The sequence below is a fragment of the Nansenia antarctica genome (assembly GCF_963989245.1).
Source record: "Nansenia antarctica genome assembly, chromosome: 2".
Taxonomy (NCBI): domain Eukaryota; kingdom Metazoa; phylum Chordata; class Actinopteri; order Argentiniformes; family Microstomatidae; genus Nansenia; species Nansenia antarctica.
The window spans coordinates 71,039,529-71,061,232 of NC_137675.1; the positions used below are offsets into that span (position 1 = coordinate 71,039,529).

A 21,704-nucleotide genomic window follows, 5' to 3' on the forward strand; every position below is an offset into this window, starting at 1 on the left:
CTGCCTTGTGAACCCTTTGGCCTGCATGCTTGTTCTGTAAAAACATGTCTTCCTCTTTTCTTTGGTCTTCTTAGTTTTCCATCTCTGCGGTTGCCCCAGCCTTTCTGTTTGTCTGGTGATGCTTTAGGGTCATTTGAAAAGCTGAACTCTGTTAATCTTTGTGAGCTTTTGCAGTGGTGTGTGTGGTTGTATCAACAGTTACTGTGATACTGATCATAGCTGCATTATGAAACAGGATATCTCTCTCTCTCTCTCTCTATCTCCCTCCCGGTTACCCATTGAGCCATGAGGTAATTCCTCTATGTTCCAGGGGTGGAGGTGAATCTTTACCCTGACCTCTTGATGTGTTTCAAATAGTTCAAATACACCATGTGTAACTGGCACCAGAAACACATCAGCATAACATTTAGACCATGTGTATCTTGGTTTATTATTGGCGTTGGCTCTTGGCTTTATTATTCATTTATTTTACTGAGGAATTATTAGATATTGGCAAAAGCATGAAAGGGCTGCCCGAACACAGCTGATCTTCCGCCGGGAAAATGTGCTTTAATTACAATCGCTGCATGAACACATACTGGGGCAATCAAACTGTTTACAGGCAATTAAACACAACCACCGTACATGAATAGCTCTAGGTTTGCCCGGCGGGAAGGAAGCAGGAGTTTATATTGCCGAGACCAGAGAGCTATAGAAATGAAATGTGAACACAGACCATGCAGAGTTTGACCACGGCTGCAATCAAATCGATTTTAGACACCTCCATGTAGCTACTAGTGTGCTAAATGCTGTATATTGTCATATATTATACTGTATTGTAAAGCTAGACTGTCTCGTGTTTGCCTACATGAGATATGGGTGTTAGTGTTCATGAGAGATTAAAATAGCTTTGTAGTACTAAAAAAGGGAAGTGAAGATCAGTAGAATACAAGGGGCAGAGAAGGGGGGGGGGGGGGTGGGGTCGAGAACAACCTGGTAGAAAGGACACCCCACCCATTACTCCGTGTGTGTCTGCCTTTCTGCCTTTCTGTTTCTATGTGTTAGTAGATTTAGTAAGAATCTAATCTACTAATAGTAATAGTTATTATTCCTGAGTGCATATCAGAGCAGATCGATTCAAAGTCTTTTCCCCCATCATATTGTCAGTGCTTGATATCACTGGGTTAGTAAAAGTTCAATTAGAGAGGAGGTGAGTCACAGCATGCTATGCAGATTCACGACCTGAGAAGAGAGTGTGACTCACCACCACTGACGGTGGCAGCAGCGAGTGGGTGGTCAGGTTCGTACACTTGCACCGCAAGTGGGAGGGGGCGATAATAACACACCAGATATGTCTACACTCCCATCTGTGTTCGAAAATAGTTGGCCTCCCAAGTACTGCTAGTCATTCTGGAGCCCCTCTGGTAGAGAGACAGAAGGGAGGCTGTATCTCTGTGAGCAGGCAGATTAAGAGCGAGGGCGAGGAAGAGGCTGATAGGGCCGGCTGCTGCAGGGTCAATGTCGCTGACTTTTCACTCGCTCAGCAAGGCACCCTCCACCCCCACCAGCCACATTTTCATTCTGTAGCTGTCAGGTGTGATACAGTATATCAAAAGTGAGTACACCCTTTAGATTTTTGCAAATATTCTGTTATATCCTTTCAGGGGATAACACTATCCTACTGAAACTTTTATATAACTTAAAGTAGTCAGTGTGCTGCTTGAATAACAGTATAGATGTATTGTCCTTTGAAAATGACTCAGTACACAGCTGTTAATGTCTAAACAGCTGGCAACAAAAGTGAGTACACCCCATAGTGAACATGTCCTAATTGTGCCCAATGATGTTGTTTTCCCGCCCTGGTGTCATGTGACTCGTTCGTGTTACAAGGATTCAGGTGTAAATGATAAGCAGGGCTGTTAAATTTGGTGTTTTGGGCACAATTCTCTCTGAATGCTGGACAACATGGCACCTCATGGCAAGGAACTCTCTGAGCGGCTGAAAATGATTATTGCGCTTCACAAAGATGGCCTTGGCTATAAGAAGATTGCCAACACCCTGAAAATGAGTTGCAGCACAGTGGCTAAGATCATACAGCGGTTTTCCAGGACAGGTTCCACTCGGAACAGGCCTCGCCAGGGTTGACCAAAGAAGTTGAGTCCACATGCTCAGCGTCATATCCAGAGGTTGGTTTCCAAAAATAGACGTGCGAGTGCTTCCAGCATTGCTGCAGAGGTTGCAGAAGTGACGATGTCAGCCTGTCAGTGCCCAGACCATACGCCGCACACTGCATCAAATCGGTTTGTATGGCCGTCGCCCCAGACAGAAGCCTCTTCTGAAACCGATGCATAAGAAAGCCCGCAAACAGTTTGCTGAAGACAATGAATCCAAGAACATGAGTTACTGGAACCATGTCCTGTGGTCTGATGAGACCAAAATAAACCTATTTGGGTCAGATGGTGTCCGGCGTGTGTGGCGGCACCCTGGTGAGGAGTACCAAGACAAATGTGTTTTGCCTACAGTCAAGCATGGTGGTGGCAGCATCATGGTCTGGGGCTGCATGAGTGCTGCCGGCACTCTGGAGAGCTGCATTTCATTGAGGGACACATGAATTCCAATATATACTGTGACATCCTGCAGCAGAGCATGATCCCCTCTCTTCGGAAACTGGGCCGTAGGGCAGTTTTCCAACATGATAATGACCCTAAACACACCTCCAAGATAACAACAGCCTTGCTGAAGAAGCTGAAGGTTAAGGTGATGGACTGGCCAAGTATGTCTCCAGACCTAAACCCAATTGAGCACATGTGGGGCATCCTCAAGAGGAAGGTGGAGGAGTGCAAGGTGTCCAACATCCGTGGGCTCCGTGATGTCGTCATGGAGGAGTGGAAGAAGATTCCAGAAGCAACCTGTACAGCTCTGGTGAATTCCATGCCCAGGAGGGTTAAAGCAGTGCTAGATAACAATGGTGGTCACACAAAATATTGACACTTTGGGCACAATTTAGACATGTTCACTATGGGGTGTACTCACTTTTGTTGCCAACTGTTTAGACATTAACAGCTGTGTACTGAGTAGTTTTCAATGGACAATAAATCTATACTGTTATTCAAGCAGCACACTGACTACTTTAAGTTATATCAAAGTTTCATTAAGATAGTGTTATCCCCTGAAAGGATATGACAGAATATGTGCAAAAATCTAAAGGGTGTACTCACTTTTGAGATATACTGTATATATATATATATATATATATATCTTACTTACTTACTATATAGTTAGTTATACATACCATTTAGCTGACGCTTTTATCCAAAGGGACACATTGCAGTGTATACATTTTCCAGTATGGTCCCAGCAGGACCAGCATGTTCATAAAGGAATGTGTATTAAATACCCTCACAATTATAATTTGTAGAAAGACTGGATAGAGCAATAGACCAACATGACAGTAGACCAAAGCAGCTATCCATCTATCTTCAGTCCAGACCTACTGTGGGATCTCCGTTAGGGGCGGGCGCCAGTGCGCGAGATGTACCGGCGATGCTGACGTCACAGAATGCTCAGTGAGCTTTTTTTTTTTTTACAGCCCATAAAGAGACCCGAAAGTGTCCCGTTCCCCGAGGATCGGACCCAGACGGAACCAGCGAACGGTCAAGTTCACGGAAAAAAATCAAGGCTGAACAAAGTGCAATATGCCGGTGACCAGCTAAAGAAAATAGCCAATTCAGGACATATAGCGCGCGGGATACCAGTGCTGTGGATATTTTTCTTCTTATTGGTGATTTTATTTTTATTTTTTGTTTTTTTGTTATGTTTACGCTGCAGATAAGTGAAAGACATTTGTCATGCACATTATTGTTCATTCACGTTATTGCCATTCTGTACAGTAGTAGTAGCCTAACAGGGTTGACGCCAAGGGGACCCTGTTTGTTGTTGTGAATTATTGATTAGGGGTTTCCTGTGCATATCTGAATCCTCCTCTTCACCTTACAGATTCCACGCACTGGTTGGTATTGGTCAAAACTCTTTGCTGACACCACGGAATATTGAAGGTCAGTAGGCTACAGCACTGAATGTACAGAAATGTTCTATCCACACTTGCATTCTTCAGTGTATTTAATATCAAATCATTTTGGAGTGGACTCATTTTCACTTGTCTTACTTGGTTTCTCCCCCCCGCAAATTCTAGCAGGTTTAAGGCATCACAGGAATCTATTCATTTAACAGTGTTGGTGGTGGTGATGTGTCTCAATTCCATGTAACAGTTGCCTAATAAACTGTATGATGTAACTTTTCTCCCCAGAAGCCCTTTATATTCCCTCACATTATCCTTCTTTTGGTTTCTTGGGTAGTAGTGTGGTGGTTTTGGCTTCAAGTGACCTTAGGTTCGCTGGGCAGACCACATATATGCTATGCCACCTACTAAAGGATTGTGACAATGAATCATATACTTTTTCTTAATCCACTCTCTCATTGTAACACACGTTTTTTAATCTCCCTCCTGCTTTTGCCTAGTTTTTGTTAAAAGTACAAAACAGTACTCGTTGGCATATGACTTATGCAGTGCTTTTGTTCTTTTGTGGTTCTATTTTATACCAGCATCTTCATAATCCAGATGATCTAAACAGTGATCTTCTGTTTGTTTTACCCTCTTTTTTTGTATTAGTAGTCAGAGACAGTATATATTATGACAGGAAGGATGGGTGAGAGAGAGAAGGGATGACAAGCAGGACATGTCGCAGACAGAATCGAACTGGGAAGCCTGCGGTTACATGGTCAACGCTTAACCCACTAAGCCCCATGTTTTACCCTCTTATCTGTAATTTTTATTCAGCTTCCATCACTGTTCTCCTCCCTGTTCTTTCATACACTAAAACTTCCCAGAAACAGAACAAGAGAAGAATTTCTGTTGCCCCCCCCCCCCCCCCCCAGCGACAGTAAGAGCTGTACTCTGTTCAACTGCTGTTTTATCCTGCCCCTTTCTCAGGCGAGGAGGAACCACCACGGTCCAGACACTCAGCTAACATGGCTTCCCACTCAGGACACTTCCCCAATGACAAGCGCTTCCTCATCTTCTTTGACTTTGACGAGACCATCGTGGACGAGAGCAGTGACGATGTGGTGGTGCAGGCGGCCCCAGGGCAGCACCTCCCTGGTTGGCTGAAGGACACCTACCGGCCCGGCCACTACAACGAGTACATGCAGCGTGTGCTAGCCTACCTTGCAGAGCAGGGTGTCAATGAGAGCGCCATCCGCTCCGTCATTGAGAAGATCCCTGCCTCCCCTGGCATGCTGACCCTCTTCCAGTTCCTGCGTACCCGCCCCCAGCAGGACTTTGAGATGGTGCTGGTGTCTGATGCCAACACGTTCTTCATCGAGTCCTGGCTCCGTCGCGTGGGAGCCCGCCAGCTCTTCGTCAAGATCTTCGCCAACCCTGCCACCTTCAACAAGGATGGGCGACTACTGCTGCGCCCCTTCCACTCCCATGGGTGCGGGCGCTGCCCAGAGAACATGTGTAAGCAGGTGGTAGTCAGGGACTATGTTTTGCGCAGGACGAAGGAGCGGGGTCGGCCATTCCAGAGGGTGTTCTACGTGGGTGATGGTGCCAACGACTTCTGCCCGGCACTGATCCTTGGCCCCAGGGATGTGGCGTTCCCCCGTCGGGACTACCCCATGCACAAGTTGGTCACTGAGATCCATGAGGCCAAGCCAGGGGAGTTCAAGGCTGTCACTGTGCCATGGGCCAGTGGGGAGGATGTGGTGGAGCGACTCAGGAAGCTGGCAGAGGAAAAATGAAGCTAGGGGGATGGGGACTATCACCTGATAACATAGACCCACTGACACTCACATACACACTCAAACATCCATAGACACACACTGAGTCACAACTCAAATACAATAACTGATAGACATACACTTGAAAGCAGGTAATAAACAGACCACAAAACAAAAAACAACCTCAGCTCAAACAGGCCTTTGTTTTGATACAACAGTGAACGTTATCCACTCTGTCCTCAAACTCTGGTCTAAAGTTCAGTCAAAGACAAAAGCTCAACAAAGACACAAAATATGTCAATGATTATAGACCTATTCTGACCTATTTTGATATCCATCTACTCAAGGCAGTTTTGACACAAACAGACATAGATCATTGAAGGAATAGGTCATTCTTGAGGTGTCTCAAGGCTTAATTGAGTGCTGATGTACTTATTACTCAACTCTATTGTTGACACTGAGCTTTTGTTCTTTATTAACAGCCAAACTAGGTCTGTAGTCCAGTCCTTGTTCATTATTGCCTTGATCTCTGGGTATTAAAGCCCCCTTGTCCTAATAATATGGCCAGTTTACAGGGTGGCTATTTCAGCATTATTTGTAATAATAATCTTAGTATTCAACATTATTCCTTAGTAATTGTATTTACTTAAGTGCTCTTAGTAAAATGAAATGAGAAGATATGGGGAAGATGGCATATGTATGGTAACAGTGCCATCTGCTGACAGATTTATAGATTGCACCTGATAGTTTGGAGGATGGTTGAATACAGTTTCAGGGTTTTAATAAATACAGTAAGATATGAAAATATGAAATTGTTTTGATAATAGAGATGCTATAGTGTCAATGTGTTATTAGAGTAGTACATGCATGTCTTATTATTATTATGTTTTTGTTTGTCTTTTGTATATTTTAATGGATATACAGTGTATTATGTACTTGAAAATGATTCTTGACACCAGCAGGAATAAAGCCATCAATTAAAAACAAAATGTATGTTGTATATTTTGTATATTAAGCGTGGTCTCAACCCATGTGTGCAGCATGACTGATACAAAAACTAGATCTGAGAACAGTTTTATTTGAATAAAGCAGCCAACATTTCAACACAAAGCTTAGCGGCAATCTGTGATATACAACAGCAAATCTGTCACCCCACCACTTCTTTTGGTAAACATAATGAGGGATGGGGCTGGAGAAATGTATCCCCTCTCAAATTCATAGACTGAGCTATGGAGGTAAGGACTTATGATGAGAAGACCACTGAAATAAGCTCATGAGGCATTTATAAGTTATATTCTTCAAGAATCATTGGCTATATACCATTACTTTAGACGTAAAGAATGTATGTATTGATCCCAGATCAGTGCCATACACTCTATATCCGTCCACCACCCCAATGCCAACATTCCCCTCCTGAACCCTGACACATTTACATCAGTAAGGAATATTACCTGCATCAGGTGTAGTGCTGAGGCACAAATATGTACATTTCAAGCCTGCAAACTGCGACACTTTAAATGAATGTGCAATAACACTATGTGCAATATGACAACCCTAGTCGTCTATCTGTACAGTATAGTATAGTGGATAGTGTACATAGCCTTTATTTATGTAAACCAGCTCCTTCCCTTCTTGTGTTTTTTTTAGTTTTTTTTCTTTCCTAACACCAGGGGAGCCACCCCTCCTAAATTTCGTTGTTTGGTACCTGTACTATAGCAATGACAATAAAGACCATTCATTCATTCATTCATTCATTCATTCATTCATTCATTCATTCATTCATATGAAGGTGAGGTCCAAATGGAAATTAAAATGCAAGCCAATGTCTGCTGGGTTTAAATCTACAGTAGGCGACAAGCATGCACCATTATCTGGAACCCGAGTGAGAATGTTTTCATGCCAGCCTTTGACCTTCCAGTTTTATCTATGGGTTATTATTATATTATCAATGGTATATGGATTAAGAAAACGCTACATGGTAAAACAAGAAAGACAGTAGCAGATTTCGTACCCAGAGCTACTGGTAATGGTCCAGTCCTCAGCATAGCTAAACTCTATGCTTGTGCCAACACAGTTTGGATCACTGGGGGAAGCAAAATAAACATTTTAAAGTATTTTATAACTTTGACTTTGATTTAAAGTTATAATAATACTCATTCGATATCACGAACAGCTAGAAAGAAAATCAACTACTGTACTGGTATTATATCCTATATGTTTTATTGTTTTCTCATTTTAATTAATGACATTGTCATTAATGAATGCCATTCATTCTTTGAAGACAATAACAAGCTTAGTTCAACTGCCTTACCACATCAAACCCAAAATACAAGCTTGCTTTACTCCATTGTTTGTAAACCATACAATTGTAAACAAACACTAGAAACATACATAGAAAATAGAATCGAAAATAATAAATACAAATATCTATATAGTGTGCGCATGCGTAGAAATGAGTTGTTCATTGAGTTCCTAGACATCTGCCTGAATATCTTCTGTCCCATGTTAGCAAAGAACATGTTCATTAGCAGTACCTGTTTTTTTTGTTTTACAATTTTAAAAATCTACTTTTAATCAATCATGCAAAGATTCGTATTCTTCTTTAATGTTTAATGTTACAAAATACCAAATAGGATGCATTCTGTAAGGCAATATGGAGGTAGACTAAAACCACTCTCCGACTACGTACGTCGTATGCGCGGAAGGGGTCCTACATGTGCATGGTTAGGAAAGAAGGGCTAATATCACTGTGAACAATCCTAGAAAATACCGACAATTCTAAAACTACCGCTATTTGTACTCGCACAGGTACGTGTGTTTCTGTTGCTCACTTCTCGAAAGCATCTCGAAAATATATTGGAAAAAATCAATAGCAACGTAGCTCAGACGTTTTGCTTGTGGGATGTCATTCATCTGAGCCTCGCTACTGCTAGCTACGTTCTAGCCTGCTAGCAGTCAGCTAAGAACTACAACTTAAGATTGCTCCTTTGATCGCGAAATGCTCAAACCCTGAGGTCTTTTCAATGTGTTCTGCGTTGTTTTTCAAGTGCATGTTTGATATCTAAACCTATATTTACCAAATGCCCGCCTTGTGCACCACCGTTCAACCGGAAAGCTCCGGTACATGGGCAACATGCATGAGTGCGCGCGCGTTATTACTGTATTACAGAAAGCTGATGGTCATACATCATATTTACCCTCACTTACTTTTCACAGAATCATGGAGACGGATCTCTATGACGAGTTCGGGAACTATATTGGTCCTGAACTAGACTCTGATGAGGACGATGAACAGGAGGCAGATGACAGAGATGTGGATGAGGTATGTTATTCTGGCATATTACATCAATGTCGGCAAGTTAACTGAGTACTGTAGTTACAGTACAGTGCCAAATCAGATATATATATTAGATGACAATTGAGATTGCGTCTGTGATGTCTGACATGACATGTTTGTCTTCCCCCCCCTCTCTCTCTCTCTCTCTGAAGGCTGATGAGGAAGAGGATGAGGAGCCTGCTGATGATGATGAAGTTGTGCCAGGGATGGAGGTGGTCCTGCACGAGGATAAAAAGTACTATCCAACAGCAGAGGAAGTGTATGGGCCAGAGGTAGAAACTTTGGTCCAAGAAGAAGATGCCCAGCCACTCACAGGTCAGAGACAGTACTACACACACCTTTTATCTTACCGCACACTGATAAATTCACCCACGCTGCCATGCACATGTTTTAGTGCCGATAGATAAGATGTCAAATACAATTAACACCAGATTATTTCCTCTCTATCCTCATCAGAGCCCATCATCAAACCTGTGAAGAATAAGCAGTTCACCCTGATGGAGCAAGAGCTGCCTGCAACTGTGTATGACATGGAGTGAGTAACCAACCTCTCGACTCCCCAGGAAGACTTAAGCATAGATACTATGTACTTGAATTGCATCATACTATAGAGGTGTGTGTGTGTGTGTGTGTGTGTGTGTGTGTGTGTGTGTGTGTGTGTTTGAGAGAGAGAGAGAGTGTATTCGAGCACACAAACGCACTGTTCTAACTTCTCTACCCCTCCTCCTCTATGCAGGTTCCTGGCTGATCTGATGGACAGTCCTGAGCTGATCCGTAACATCACCCTGTGTGGCCACCTGCATCATGGCAAGGTTAGACACTTGAGCATTGGAGCTGCACCTGGGCCAGACCTGACCAACCCACCAGGTGTCCACTAGTCTTATGGTGATTTTAATGAATTTGTTTGTCTTCTACAGACGTGTTTTGTGGACTGCCTGATTGAACAGACACACCCAGAGATCCGGAAGAGAGACGACAGCGACGTGAGTGCTTGCTGTCGCTTGACTGCCCTTCCATCAGTTTTCCTGTTGATTTCATCTTAGCCCAAATGAGCCCTTGACTCACTGGATATTCTTTACTTTCTTGTTTGGATGGCATCGCTATACAGCCCGTCGACCACTACAAATACTTAGGCATTTGGCTTGACTCTCACCTCAACTTCAAACATCATGTTGATCTTCTCGCCATAAAGCTTAAGCGTACAGTGGGCTTCCTGTATAGATTTAAATCTTGCTTTTCCTTGGCTTCCAGAAAACGTCTTGTCTCCGCCCTTTTCCTTTCACAATTGGATTATGGTGATACAGTATATAGGTTTGCTTCTCTGTCCACTTTATCCAAGCTAGACCCCCTGTATCATTCGGTTCTAAGATACATCACCAATAGTGCCTTCAGGACCCATCACTGTACACTGTATAGTCTGGTTGGATGGCCATCTCTTTTTGTCAGAAGGCTCCAACACTGGTACACTCTTGTGTTTAAAATCATCTCTGGCTTCTTACCGAATTATCTGGGCCTGAAGTTCATCCCTATACCGAGTGGCTCGGGTCTCAGGTCTCGTAGATGGCTACAATACAAGGTGCCACTTATCATGAACAATGTTGGAAGGGCAAGCTTGTCTTATTATGGCCCTTGGTCTTGGAATGACCTACAGACTACTTTTAAATTAGAGGCCCTTATTTCCATAAGTATCTTCAAGCGTAGATTAAAGGATGTGGTCACCGCTCGCTGTACCTGCTTTGGTTAGACTTCTCAATGTTTTAATCACCTTGTAAATACCCCTACCATTGTTTGTCTATTGTATTGTTGCCACTGTCTTATGTCCTGTCTTGTTATCTGAACTGTTTTTTAAGCTACTATTTTGACCCTGTCTTGGCCAGGTCTCTCTTGTAAAAGAGGTTTTAATCTCAATGTGACTTCCTGGTAAAATAATGGTAAAATATATGTTTCAGCTCCGTTACACAGATATTCTCTTCACCGAACAGGAGGTGAGTGTACTTTTTGTTTTCTCTTTTTGTTTATGATCGATGGTGTTGATTTGGTGCCGCATGCTGACTGATAGTCTTGTATGGTCATATGGTAGTACATCTGGTTATGCTGATGATGTGCCTTTCCACAGAGAGGGGTCGGTATTAAGAGCACTCCTGTCACTATGGTGCTTCCAGACTCCAGAGGGAAATCCTACCTTTTCAATATCATGGACACACCAGGTATATACGGGAGACCAAGAGGAGTTGGTGGATACTATTGACTGACAGCAACACTGCATGTTGTGTCGGGTTGACTGTTGTAGAATGGTGGATAGTAAATGTCATTCCTCTGTCGTTTTTGCAGGCCACGTCAACTTCTCTGATGAGGTCACGTCAGGGATCCGAATATCAGACGGCATTGTGCTCTTCATTGATGCAGCTGAAGGAGTGAGTCCCCTTCCTTTTAGGTTGTTCTCTATCAGTCCCAGTCTTAAATTCCCTCTTTCTTTCACCTTCACGCAGGAAGAACAACGGACGGCGCAGGCGCCAGACCAGACTAGATGATCGTGGAGTGAAGATATTATTACAGCGTACACGATGCGACGGATGATCGACAGGCGTGTTCGCTTTAATAATATCTTCACTCCACGATCATCTAGTCTGGTCTGGCGCCTGCGCCGTCTGTTGTTCTTCCTGCACACCGGTAAACATATCCAGGATCCAGCAGCGTCGTCGGGCTCACGCAAACAAACCCGGCAAATGTTTTACTTGCTCCGGGCAAGCGGGCAAGCGTTATTGTCGAACCCTGCCCATGTCTTGATTCACCCTTCCTCCCCTAACCCCGGCATCTGTTTGTGTCTGTGTAGGTGATGTTGAACACTGAGCGTCTGATCAAGCATGCGGTCCAGGAGCGCCTGGCAATCACCATCTGCATCAACAAGGTGGACCGTCTCATAGTAGAGCTCAAGCTGCCCCCTACAGATGCCTACTACAAACTGCGCCACATCGTGGACGAGGTCAACGCCATGCTCAGGTAATAATTAGGGATGCTCCGATCTGGATTTTTGGGGCCGATACCGATCACCGATTTTTTTTCCTCAAGATCAACCGATACCGATTTTTTTTTAAATACATAACTGTAGGCCTACTGACTGGATAGCCTACATATTTTTTGCTTTTTAGACAAAAGTTTTGATCCATTAGGCACCAAGCAAACGCAGACCCATTTTTATGGCATAGTAAAGGTCTGGCCTATCACCCAGTTAGGGCCTGAAGCCCAAGTCAGTCGATATGGCTGTATAAAAGACATCATAAACGTGGCCTTCATGGTTTACATACTGTTACGTCCTCCTATGTTTTCTGTTCAGTTATCTGTCTTCCCCAGAAAAAAAAAAAAAAAAAAGATCGGTTTTTGCGATCGGCCATTTTTGCCGATCACCGATCGAGTCATTTGGAGTGAAATCGGCCGATTTAAATCGGTGGCCGATAAATCGGAGCATCCCTAATAATGGGGAGGCACAGCGGGAGGCTGCAGGAGGTAGAAGCCGGTTTGATGCCATCCCTCATTCCATTCCTTGCACTACAACGAGCCTGTCCTGTAATGATGTCAGATGACTAACTATGGTTATCCGTATCGGGCAGACATTTGCAAAGAGTAGCAAGCAGATTGCATGTGCTCCGTCACAGAAGTCATTTGACTCTTATCCAAAACCAACCACTGGTATTGAGAATAGACCCGCTTGAAGTCGGATGCTGTGTGGCCTTGTCGTGGTAACATTACGGCCTCTCTCCCCCTCAGCACCTACTCTACAGATGAGAACCTGGTGGTGTCTCCCCTCCTGGGGAACGTGTGTTTCGCCAGCTCCATGTTCAGCATCTGCTTCACCCTGGGCTCCTTTGCCAAGATCTACTCTGATACCCATGGTGAGAGTGCCACCGACACATGTACACACACACCGTCCTCCACACCTAGCATGAGCAGTATGTGTAAACGCATAGCTGACAGGACTTGGGATGGGAATCGAGAACTGGAAGAATCAAACGGATAAACAGAATCGATAATGGAATCGGTATCAATAACATCTTATCAATTCCCATCCCTAGACAGGACCAGGGCCTTTGTGTTTCTGGCCAAACATGTTTGTTTGTTTCAACCCCAGACTTAACCATTCCCCCCTCTGTGTTTCAGGTGACATCAACTACAATGAGTTCGCCAAGAGGCTCTGGGGAGACATTTACTTCAACCCCAAAACGTGCGGCACTTATTGTTGTATTCATGTCATTTAGACTCATATTTAACTCTATGACTTGGTGATAACCCCAATGTTGTTTTTTCCCCACATCTTGCTGTCCCTCCACAGGCGTAAGTTCACAAAGAAAGCCCCCACCAGTAACTCTCAGCGCAGCTTTGTGGAGTTTGTGCTGGAGCCCCTCTACAAGATCCTCTCCCAGGTGAGACCTCCTAAAGGTTAACTCTGCCATCTCAAACATTCTATACACACAGTCACACACACACACACACACACACACACACACACAGAGTTAACACACGTATCTAGACACATACCCCCTTTAAAACACACACTGTGATAATGACTAACCTCTGTACTATGTCTGGTCCCTCCCCCCTTTTCTCTCCTAGGTGGTGGGAGATTGTGACACCTCTCTCCCTCGGGTGCTGGATGAGTTGGGGATCCACCTGACCAAAGAGGAGCTCAAGCTCAACATCAGACCCCTGCTGCGGTTGGTCTGTAACCGCTTCTTTGGAGAGTTCACCGGTACGCCCTGGCCTCCCTCCACCACAGCTTTCTGACACGTCTCTAACGACCACTGTTCATGATGCTTTCCTACCAGAGGCCATCACAGCACCAACTTCTGTTGTGGCCCACGGTTCTCATTATAGCTGTTACTGCGCATGTTGTATGCTGAGCACGATTATTATGCTCTGTCGCTACTTAGTTCTGCTATTACTGAGAGTGCCGTGGGCATCGTGTCCACTTATTGCTTAGGATTATCTGTGTATAATTAAGGGCAAATGTCATGTGTCTGGTCAATGTGACGAGCATAGTAATCTGAAGCTGCGCATGAACTTCGCCTTGCAGGCTTTGTGGACATGTGCGTGCACCACATCCCTTCGCCACAAGGGGGTGCCAAGAACAAGATAGAACACAGTTACACAGGAGGGCTGGACTCTGACCTGGGGGAGGCCATGGCGGAATGCGACCCTGACGTGAGTACGACGGAACGGGACAGACTGACTCTGGCTGATGGGCCGGAGGGTGACGGACACGGTGGTTGGCTCCTAATTGGTGGAATGTGTTTCTCAAGTCTTAATCAATACCGTCATTGTAACTGGAACGGCAATTAAGCAAGCAGGCGATTGGAATTGACTGGAGGTGAAGTGAAATGCTGAAAGTCCCAATAGGTTGCAGCCAGGAAAATGAACAGCATTGATCAACATTTTCCAAGTGCCCTTTTAAATCTTGTGGCTATAACGTTTTTTTTCTCCCCCCCCCCCCCCCCCCCCCACTTCCTTCTCTGTCCCCCCAGGGCCCTCTGATGTGCCACACCACTAAGATGTACAGCACAGAGGACGGGGTCCAGTTCCACGCGTTCGGCCGGGTGCTGAGTGGGACCATCCAGGCGGGCCAGCCCGTCAAGGTGCTGGGGGAGAACTACACCCTGGAGGACGAGGAGGACTCCCAGGTCTGCACTGTGGGACGCCTCTGGATCAACGTGGCCAGGTAAGAGGACCGGCTGCCGTGATGTCACCCTGAGGACTCTGGCCTTTTTAGACTTGATTTGATTTATTAGGATCCCCATTCGCTGATACAAAGCGTCAGCTACTCTTCCTGGGGTCCACACAAAACATATACAAGAAACCATCATAAAAACATATAACAAGAAGAATGAAATCACAGAACATATAACAAAGGCAAAAAATAATTCAACATACATAACAACAGATACGGTAATCTTTTTAAATATATAAATACGAACAAAATATATAATAATACTTTTTTTTTAATTAAAGAAGTGATGCTTTCACCCTCTCATCAACTTTAAGCCAGGTCGGTCATGCATGACGTTTATGTTTCTTCGCATTGTACACTGCAGGGCAAGCCGACAGACCACCGGGCAGTAATCTAATTGCGATAATACTAGGGTCTGTAGGACATGTTTGGTTAGATGTGGTGTTAAAAAAGAAGAGCATCTCTTGACTATACATATGTTGCTTCCCATCTTTTGCACAATTGAGTCTATATGTCTTGACCATGTTAGTTTACAGTCCAAAGTTACACCAAGAAACTTTGTTTCCTGTACTGCATTGTTCATTGCCAAATTCAGCTGTGGTTTATTTCTTAAGGAATATTTTGATCCAAATACAATGCTCTTAGTCTTAGATATGTTCATGACAAGTTTGAATAGGGTGGACCGAGTTGAGTTGTCTTGTTATCTATCTATCTCTCCATTCATTGACCAAACCACCTTCTCTGAACCACAGGTACCAGATTGAGGTGAACCGGGTGCCTGCTGGTAACTGGGTTCTCATTGAGGGCTGTGACCAGCACATAGTCAAGACAGCCACCATCACAGAGCCCAGGGGGAATGAGGAGGTATGTGTGCATGCGTGTGCGTCTCGTGTGTGTGTGGAAAAAAAAAAAACTTCCCCCAGTGGTCATCTAGTCTGACCGTGTCAATACATTTACTAGAATGAAGAGTGGTTTGTAATTGTTCTAAACTCTTGTCCCAGGCCCAGATTTTCAGACCGCTCAAGTTCAACACGGCGTCTGTCATCAAGATCGCCGTGGAGCCCGTGAACCCCTCCGAGCTGCCCAAGATGTTGGACGGACTGAGGAAGGTCAACAAGAGCTACCCCTCCCTCACCACCAAGGTACCCACATCCACTCCTGCAACACCGCTGCGGAGGGACTAAGATACCCACAGCACTGCCACTGATGATGGTGGGAGAATATTGACCCTGTGTGTGTGTGTGTGTGTGTGTGTGTGTGTGTGTGTGTGTGTGTGTGTGTGTGTGTGTGTCTCTCTCTCTTTCTCAGGTGGAAGAGTCTGGAGAACACGTCATCCTGGGCACTGGAGAGCTCTACCTGGACTGTGTTATGCACGACCTGCGCAAGATGTACTCTGAGATCGACATCAAGGTCAGCTTCGCATTCCCTGCTCTTCCTTCTATCAGCACATTGTAACAATATATCCTATGTCTTGACTGACCTGTTAACATGTCCCTTTCTGCATTGTCTTCCCTGTTTTGACATGGGAGCTGTATTCAAACTTTTCTCTCTTTCCCCTTCTTCCCCTGAACCCCCCCACCACCTCTATCTCAGGTGGCTGACCCCGTTGTGACCTTCTGCGAAACAGTCGTAGAGACGTCATCACTCAAGTGCTTCGCAGAGACGCCAAACAAAAAGTGAGCGGTAACCATGGCCTCAAGCCCCTGCCTCTACTCATCCTAACCAGCTAGCATTAACCGTTAAGGAGTATGTGGGTCTGTGTCTCATGGTGAGACGTGATATTAGTGTGCTGTGCCTAAGACCGTATGATCTGTGAGATGATTGCTCTGGCTTTTTGATGATTTTGACATTTGTGTGGTTTGACTGACAGGAATAAGATCACAATGATTGCAGAGCCTCTGGAGAAGGGTCTGGCTGAGGACATTGAGAACGAGGTGGTCCAGATCTCGTGGAACAGGTACACAGCCCCACCACACACACACACACACACACACACACACACACACACACACACACATTATGACTCATACCCACCATGAACATGCGCCACTGTTCGACACCCCTGTTTCCAACACATCACGGTTAGTGACACCCCCGTCACTAACTGTATCATACCTGTTATTCACTCACTCTAACACACCTGCTGACCACTTATTCATGTAAACAGGTCATTGGCTACAGGCCGTCTTTTTACCTGTCGTCAACAAATCACCTGCCATTTGCAGGACACCTGCCACGACCATACCTGGAGGCCCACCTTCCTAGCCACAGCTGGGGCTCTGCGTGTGTGTGTGTGTGTGTGCATGTGAGAGAGAGAGAGAGAGAGAGAGAGAGAGAGAGAGAGAGAGAGGGAGGGAGAGAGGGAGGGAGAGAGCGTGTGGCCGAAAGAGAGCGTGTGTGAGACAATGTCATGCCTGCTGTGTTTTTCTCATCTGTGCCCCCCCCCCCCATCTGGGCCTGGCATGGCCAACATGTGCAGCGATGTTAGAGCAGTTGACATACTTAACACACCATTAACCAAACCCTTGCCCTCTGTTGTTTCTCTTCCTGTTTCGGCCCCCCTGCCCCTCCCCCATCCATTACCCACCACCACCCTGTTCCCCCTCATTACAGGAAGAAGCTGGGAGAGTTCTTCCAGACCAAGTATGACTGGGATCTGCTGGCTGCCAGGTCTATCTGGGCCTTTGGGCCTGACACTACGGGGCCCAACATCCTGGTAGATGACACACTGCCTTCTGAGGTGAGCTAATTGCTCCTTGGCTGGGCCTGTCTGGAGTGTGTGTGTCTGTCTGTCTCTCTCTCTCTCTCTCTCTCTCTCTCTCTCTCTCTCTCTCTCTCTCTCAGTGTTTGAATAAGACCACTATACTTTCTTTTATTTATTTTTTGTTTCTTTTTATTATTACTACTCGATCTTTTCAGTTTGTAAAGCGTCTTTGAGTGTCTAGAAAAGCGCTATATAAGTCTAATGTATTATTAGTAGTAGTAGTATGATCTGGGAGAGGTGTGAAGAGGTGTTGATAGAGGTCTGACCCCTTTGGCCTGCGGTTGGCTCTGACGGGAGTGTGACACGTGGTGGTACTAGGAGAAGTGTTGTACTACATGTGTGTGTGTGTGTGTGTGTGTAGGTGGACAAAGCTCTCCTGGGTTCAGTGAAGGACAGCATCGTTCAAGGCTTCCAGTGGGGCACCAGAGAGGGGCCTCTGTGTGATGAGCGTGAGTGTCCATTTCTTCACCTCTCATGTATACACACTTCTCACAGTTATTAAACAACCGCTACTCCCTCCACCCTGCTCTCATTTCCACGCAAATGCACACTCTTTCACACACACACATGCACACTCTCTCACAACACCCACGCACTCACTCTCTCTCTCAGACACACTCAAACACTCACTTGCACATTTACACACACACACACACACACGCTCTCACCAAGAGTTATTAAATAACCCTTGCTCCCTCCTCAGCTATCCGAAACGTCAAGTTTAAGATCCTGGATGCGGTCATTGCTCAGGAGCCGCTGCACCGAGGAGGAGGCCAAGTCATCCCCACCGCCAGAAGAGTAGTGTACTCCGCCTTCCTCATGGTGAGTCCACCCCCCCCTCTTTCTTTCTTTCTATTCCCACCATCCCTTTAATGACCTCACTCCGTTTCTTTTCCTCCTCACCGTCTCTCGTATTCCATTACCTTGATTACAATGGAGGGTTCTGCTGACGTGCCTCTCTCTTTTAATTGTGGTGATCACGTTTTCCCATTCTCCTCATTTCTCTTTGCGTTCCGTCTCGTTCTCTCTCCCCCCCCCCCCCCCACACATTTTTTATTGTCCACGACCTTTCCCCCCCCTCCCCCCGATTTACCCGTCTGGCTCTCTCTTCCCGACTTTAATCTTTCATTTGCTGACTACCTCTTCTACAAACCCCCCCCCTACCCCCCTGCCTCTCTCTCTGTCCCTCTCTCCTGGTTCTGTGAACATATTCCCCTCCCCCCAGGCTACCCCGAGGCTGATGGAGCCGTATTACTTTGTGGAGGTGCAGGCCCCGGCTGACTGTGTGTCTGCTGTGTACACAGTACTGGCTCGTCGCAGGTCAGTCTAACATAACACCCCCCCACCCCCCCCCAGAAGTTGACCCGAACATATCTGTTTGATGAATGAGGTAGTGGAAATGTGTTTTCAATTGGATATTCTGTGTTGTGAAACAGAGGCCATGTGACTCAGGACGCCCCCATCCCCGGATCACCTCTCTACACCATCAAGGCCTTCATCCCAGCCATCGACTCGTTTGGCTTTGAGACAGATCTGCGCACGCACACACAGGGACAGGCTTTCTCCCTGTCTGTGTTCCATCACTGGCAGGTAAGATTATAGACACACACACACACACACACACACACACACACACACACAGGCATGTGTGCCCTCTTTATGTCCATCACCCGCACATTTACGCACACACACACACACACACACACACAATCATGCCAGCTGACATGGCACGAGTCACGAACCTCGTGCTCATGCCTTCCACTCTGACTTAATTGCTTTTGATGCTGAGAAGCAGGGTATTGAGTCAGCAACTTTTATGTACAGTAGGGTAGTCTCTCTGTCTATTTCCCCTTTGATTGACGTGTGTGTGTCTGTGTGTCTGTGTGTCTGTGTGACTGCGCGTGTGTGCGTCTCACTCTTTAGCGATGTCAGGCTAAATTAGTTAGCTCTCCTCACTCACTCATTTGCCCCAACCTGCCGCTCTTCAGTACTGAGTGGCAGGGTTCTGGTATTAGTATTGGTGTGTAAAATGTCTGATGTACAATCACTGTGGCGTGAGAGCCGGTTAGTGGCCAGTCTCCATCTGCTGTTGATTGGGCTTCAGTCGCTCCATTGATTTTTCTCCTTTTTTAATCCCCACCTGAGGCCATGGGGTTTGGTACCACAATCCCGGGGGGGCTGTGCAGGGTTGGCCACTTAAAAGATCATGGCTGAGCCCACCCTCTTTCTGACCTAAGAGATCCCAGCACTCTTTAAGTAACTCTCCTTCCTTTCCCCTCCCTTTATCACACCCGTGTCATGCACCCATGGTTTAGAGTGAGGTCGTTTTGGAGATAATGGTTTTAAGTAATAATTGTAATTGCCCATTCTACTCAAAACTAGATGTGCTAATCTTGCCATGACGAAGAGAGGGAGTAACAGACACAGAGGAGGAGGGTGTGTGCTAATATTCCTTTTTCCCCTCCCCTTCCATCTGCTCTCTTCACTTCTTTTCCTCCTGCCTCCTCCTCCAGATTGTGCCCGGCGACCCCCTAGACAAGAGCATAGTGATCAGACCTCTGGAGCCCCAGCCCGCCCCTCACCTGGCCAGAGAGTTCATGATCAAGACCCGCAGGCGCAAGGTGAGATGATGTGATGTATCTTGTGTTTAGCATGTTTAGCATTGTGTTTTGAAGAGATGTGACAAACCCCCCCCCCCACCCACCCGTCATTGAACAAACATATGTTTGGTCCCTATTTCCATGATTCACTGTGTGTTCCCCTGCAGGGCCTGAGTGAGGATGTGAGCATCAGCAAGTTCTTCGACGACCCTATGTTGTTGGAGCTGGCCAAGCAGGACGTGGTGCTCAACTACCCCATGTGAGGAGCATGCCGCACGGACACAGAAACGGACAGAGACCCCTCAGCACAGCTTCCACCCTCAGCTGTCACATACACAATATCTACACATTACACCATGCTGTATGGGACTAGCATGCCCACTGATGTTGGCAAAGCAGGTCACAGACTTCAGATTCAGATAACGTTTATTGCCATTATGCTTGACACATATAGGAATTTGCTTTGGCCTTACAGAAGGTGCATTTATGCTTTTTTCACATATATATGAACAAAACAAGTACAATACAAATGCAAAAACAGGACCACACAGGACAGACAGTGCATGGATAGTGCTGTATATAAAGTGGATAAAGCCCTTGCAGTACAGGGTCTGAGTTTTTTGTGTTTTTTTACACCTCATTTCAGCTATTTATTTGGGGGTAATTGGGTATCTACTGTACCCTCAAATGAGTTACTTATTATTCAACTAAGTGCTGATATGAAAATACGAGGACCCTGTTACCTCCCTCCATGTGTCTACAGTTAAAGGGTGTGATACAGCAACGTCAGTCTCTCCTCAGTCATTTGAAAATACTGCTGAGTTGCATCCTGTCTCGTACGTGTCTTGTATGTTTTGTTTTTTACATGTGTAAATCCTCAAATGTTTTGTAGAAAAAGATGATGTGAAAAACAAGCTTGACTGTTTTTTTTAAGAAAATGTGATGTTTTTAACCTTGTCTCTGACTGTTTGAATAAAAAGATCCCTGTTTCATCAAGTTGTGGATGTTTGGGTTTTATCCATTATTCTCTATTCTCCACTTCCTTCTAGATCAGGGGTGGGCAATTGATTTTCACAATGGGCCACATGAGAAACCGGGACTTGTGGAGGGCCGGACCAGTAGGCTGAACTTAAATCTGCTCAATATTACTTTTATCGCTTTATAAAAAGCAGTAAATGATATGGTTTTGACTAGCTGCTATAAGGCTATGAAAATGTGGAGTAGGTCAAATATAGAAGAGCAAGAGGACTCATTTAAACACAGGGAAGTATGCAGCTATAGTTTTGACCGTTTTGCAACATCAGTTTGTGCCTATTATTTATTAACATTACTTACATACCACATTACGAGTCACAGTGTAGTATTTCTACCTTCTGAAATGATGGCTAGGACTGGTGATATCAAGCGAAAGGTTCTTTATATACAAATCTGATGACATTCACATTTCTCAAAAACAACAAACTGTCAACTTATATGACGTCTTTTTACAAGACATTCTGAAACCTGCAGTTCTTAGCTAATACAACA

At 45.3% G+C, this 21,704-nt stretch overlaps 2 protein-coding genes across 2 annotated transcripts; both read left to right on the plus strand.

Annotated features, from left to right (window-relative positions):
* Positions 1 to 3,595: 3,595 nt before the first annotated feature.
* phospho1 (phosphoethanolamine/phosphocholine phosphatase 1) lies at positions 3,596 to 6,740 on the plus strand. Its single transcript, XM_080523906.1, has 3 exons — positions 3,596 to 3,760; positions 3,976 to 4,034; positions 4,970 to 6,740. The coding sequence occupies exon 3, from the start codon at positions 5,008 to 5,010 to the stop codon at positions 5,776 to 5,778; it is 771 nt and encodes a 256-aa protein (XP_080380032.1). The 5' UTR covers positions 3,596 to 3,760; positions 3,976 to 4,034; positions 4,970 to 5,007; the 3' UTR covers positions 5,779 to 6,740.
* Positions 6,741 to 8,474: 1,734 nt separating this feature from the next.
* On the plus strand, positions 8,475 to 21,164 carry eftud2 (elongation factor Tu GTP binding domain containing 2). The gene is made up of 28 exons (XM_080524914.1): positions 8,475 to 8,565; positions 8,974 to 9,079; positions 9,247 to 9,409; positions 9,551 to 9,629; positions 9,831 to 9,906; positions 10,012 to 10,077; positions 11,044 to 11,079; positions 11,211 to 11,301; positions 11,426 to 11,508; positions 11,928 to 12,094; positions 12,860 to 12,984; positions 13,250 to 13,313; positions 13,422 to 13,512; positions 13,703 to 13,838; positions 14,163 to 14,290; positions 14,611 to 14,804; positions 15,566 to 15,677; positions 15,815 to 15,955; positions 16,122 to 16,223; positions 16,407 to 16,489; positions 16,684 to 16,770; positions 17,427 to 17,553; positions 17,939 to 18,026; positions 18,281 to 18,399; positions 18,803 to 18,897; positions 19,014 to 19,167; positions 20,091 to 20,198; positions 20,345 to 21,164. The coding sequence occupies exons 2-28, from the start codon at positions 8,978 to 8,980 to the stop codon at positions 20,438 to 20,440; spliced, it is 2,913 nt and encodes a 970-aa protein (XP_080381040.1). The 5' UTR covers positions 8,475 to 8,565; positions 8,974 to 8,977; the 3' UTR covers positions 20,441 to 21,164.
* The last annotated feature ends 540 nt before the right edge of the window (positions 21,165 to 21,704 follow it).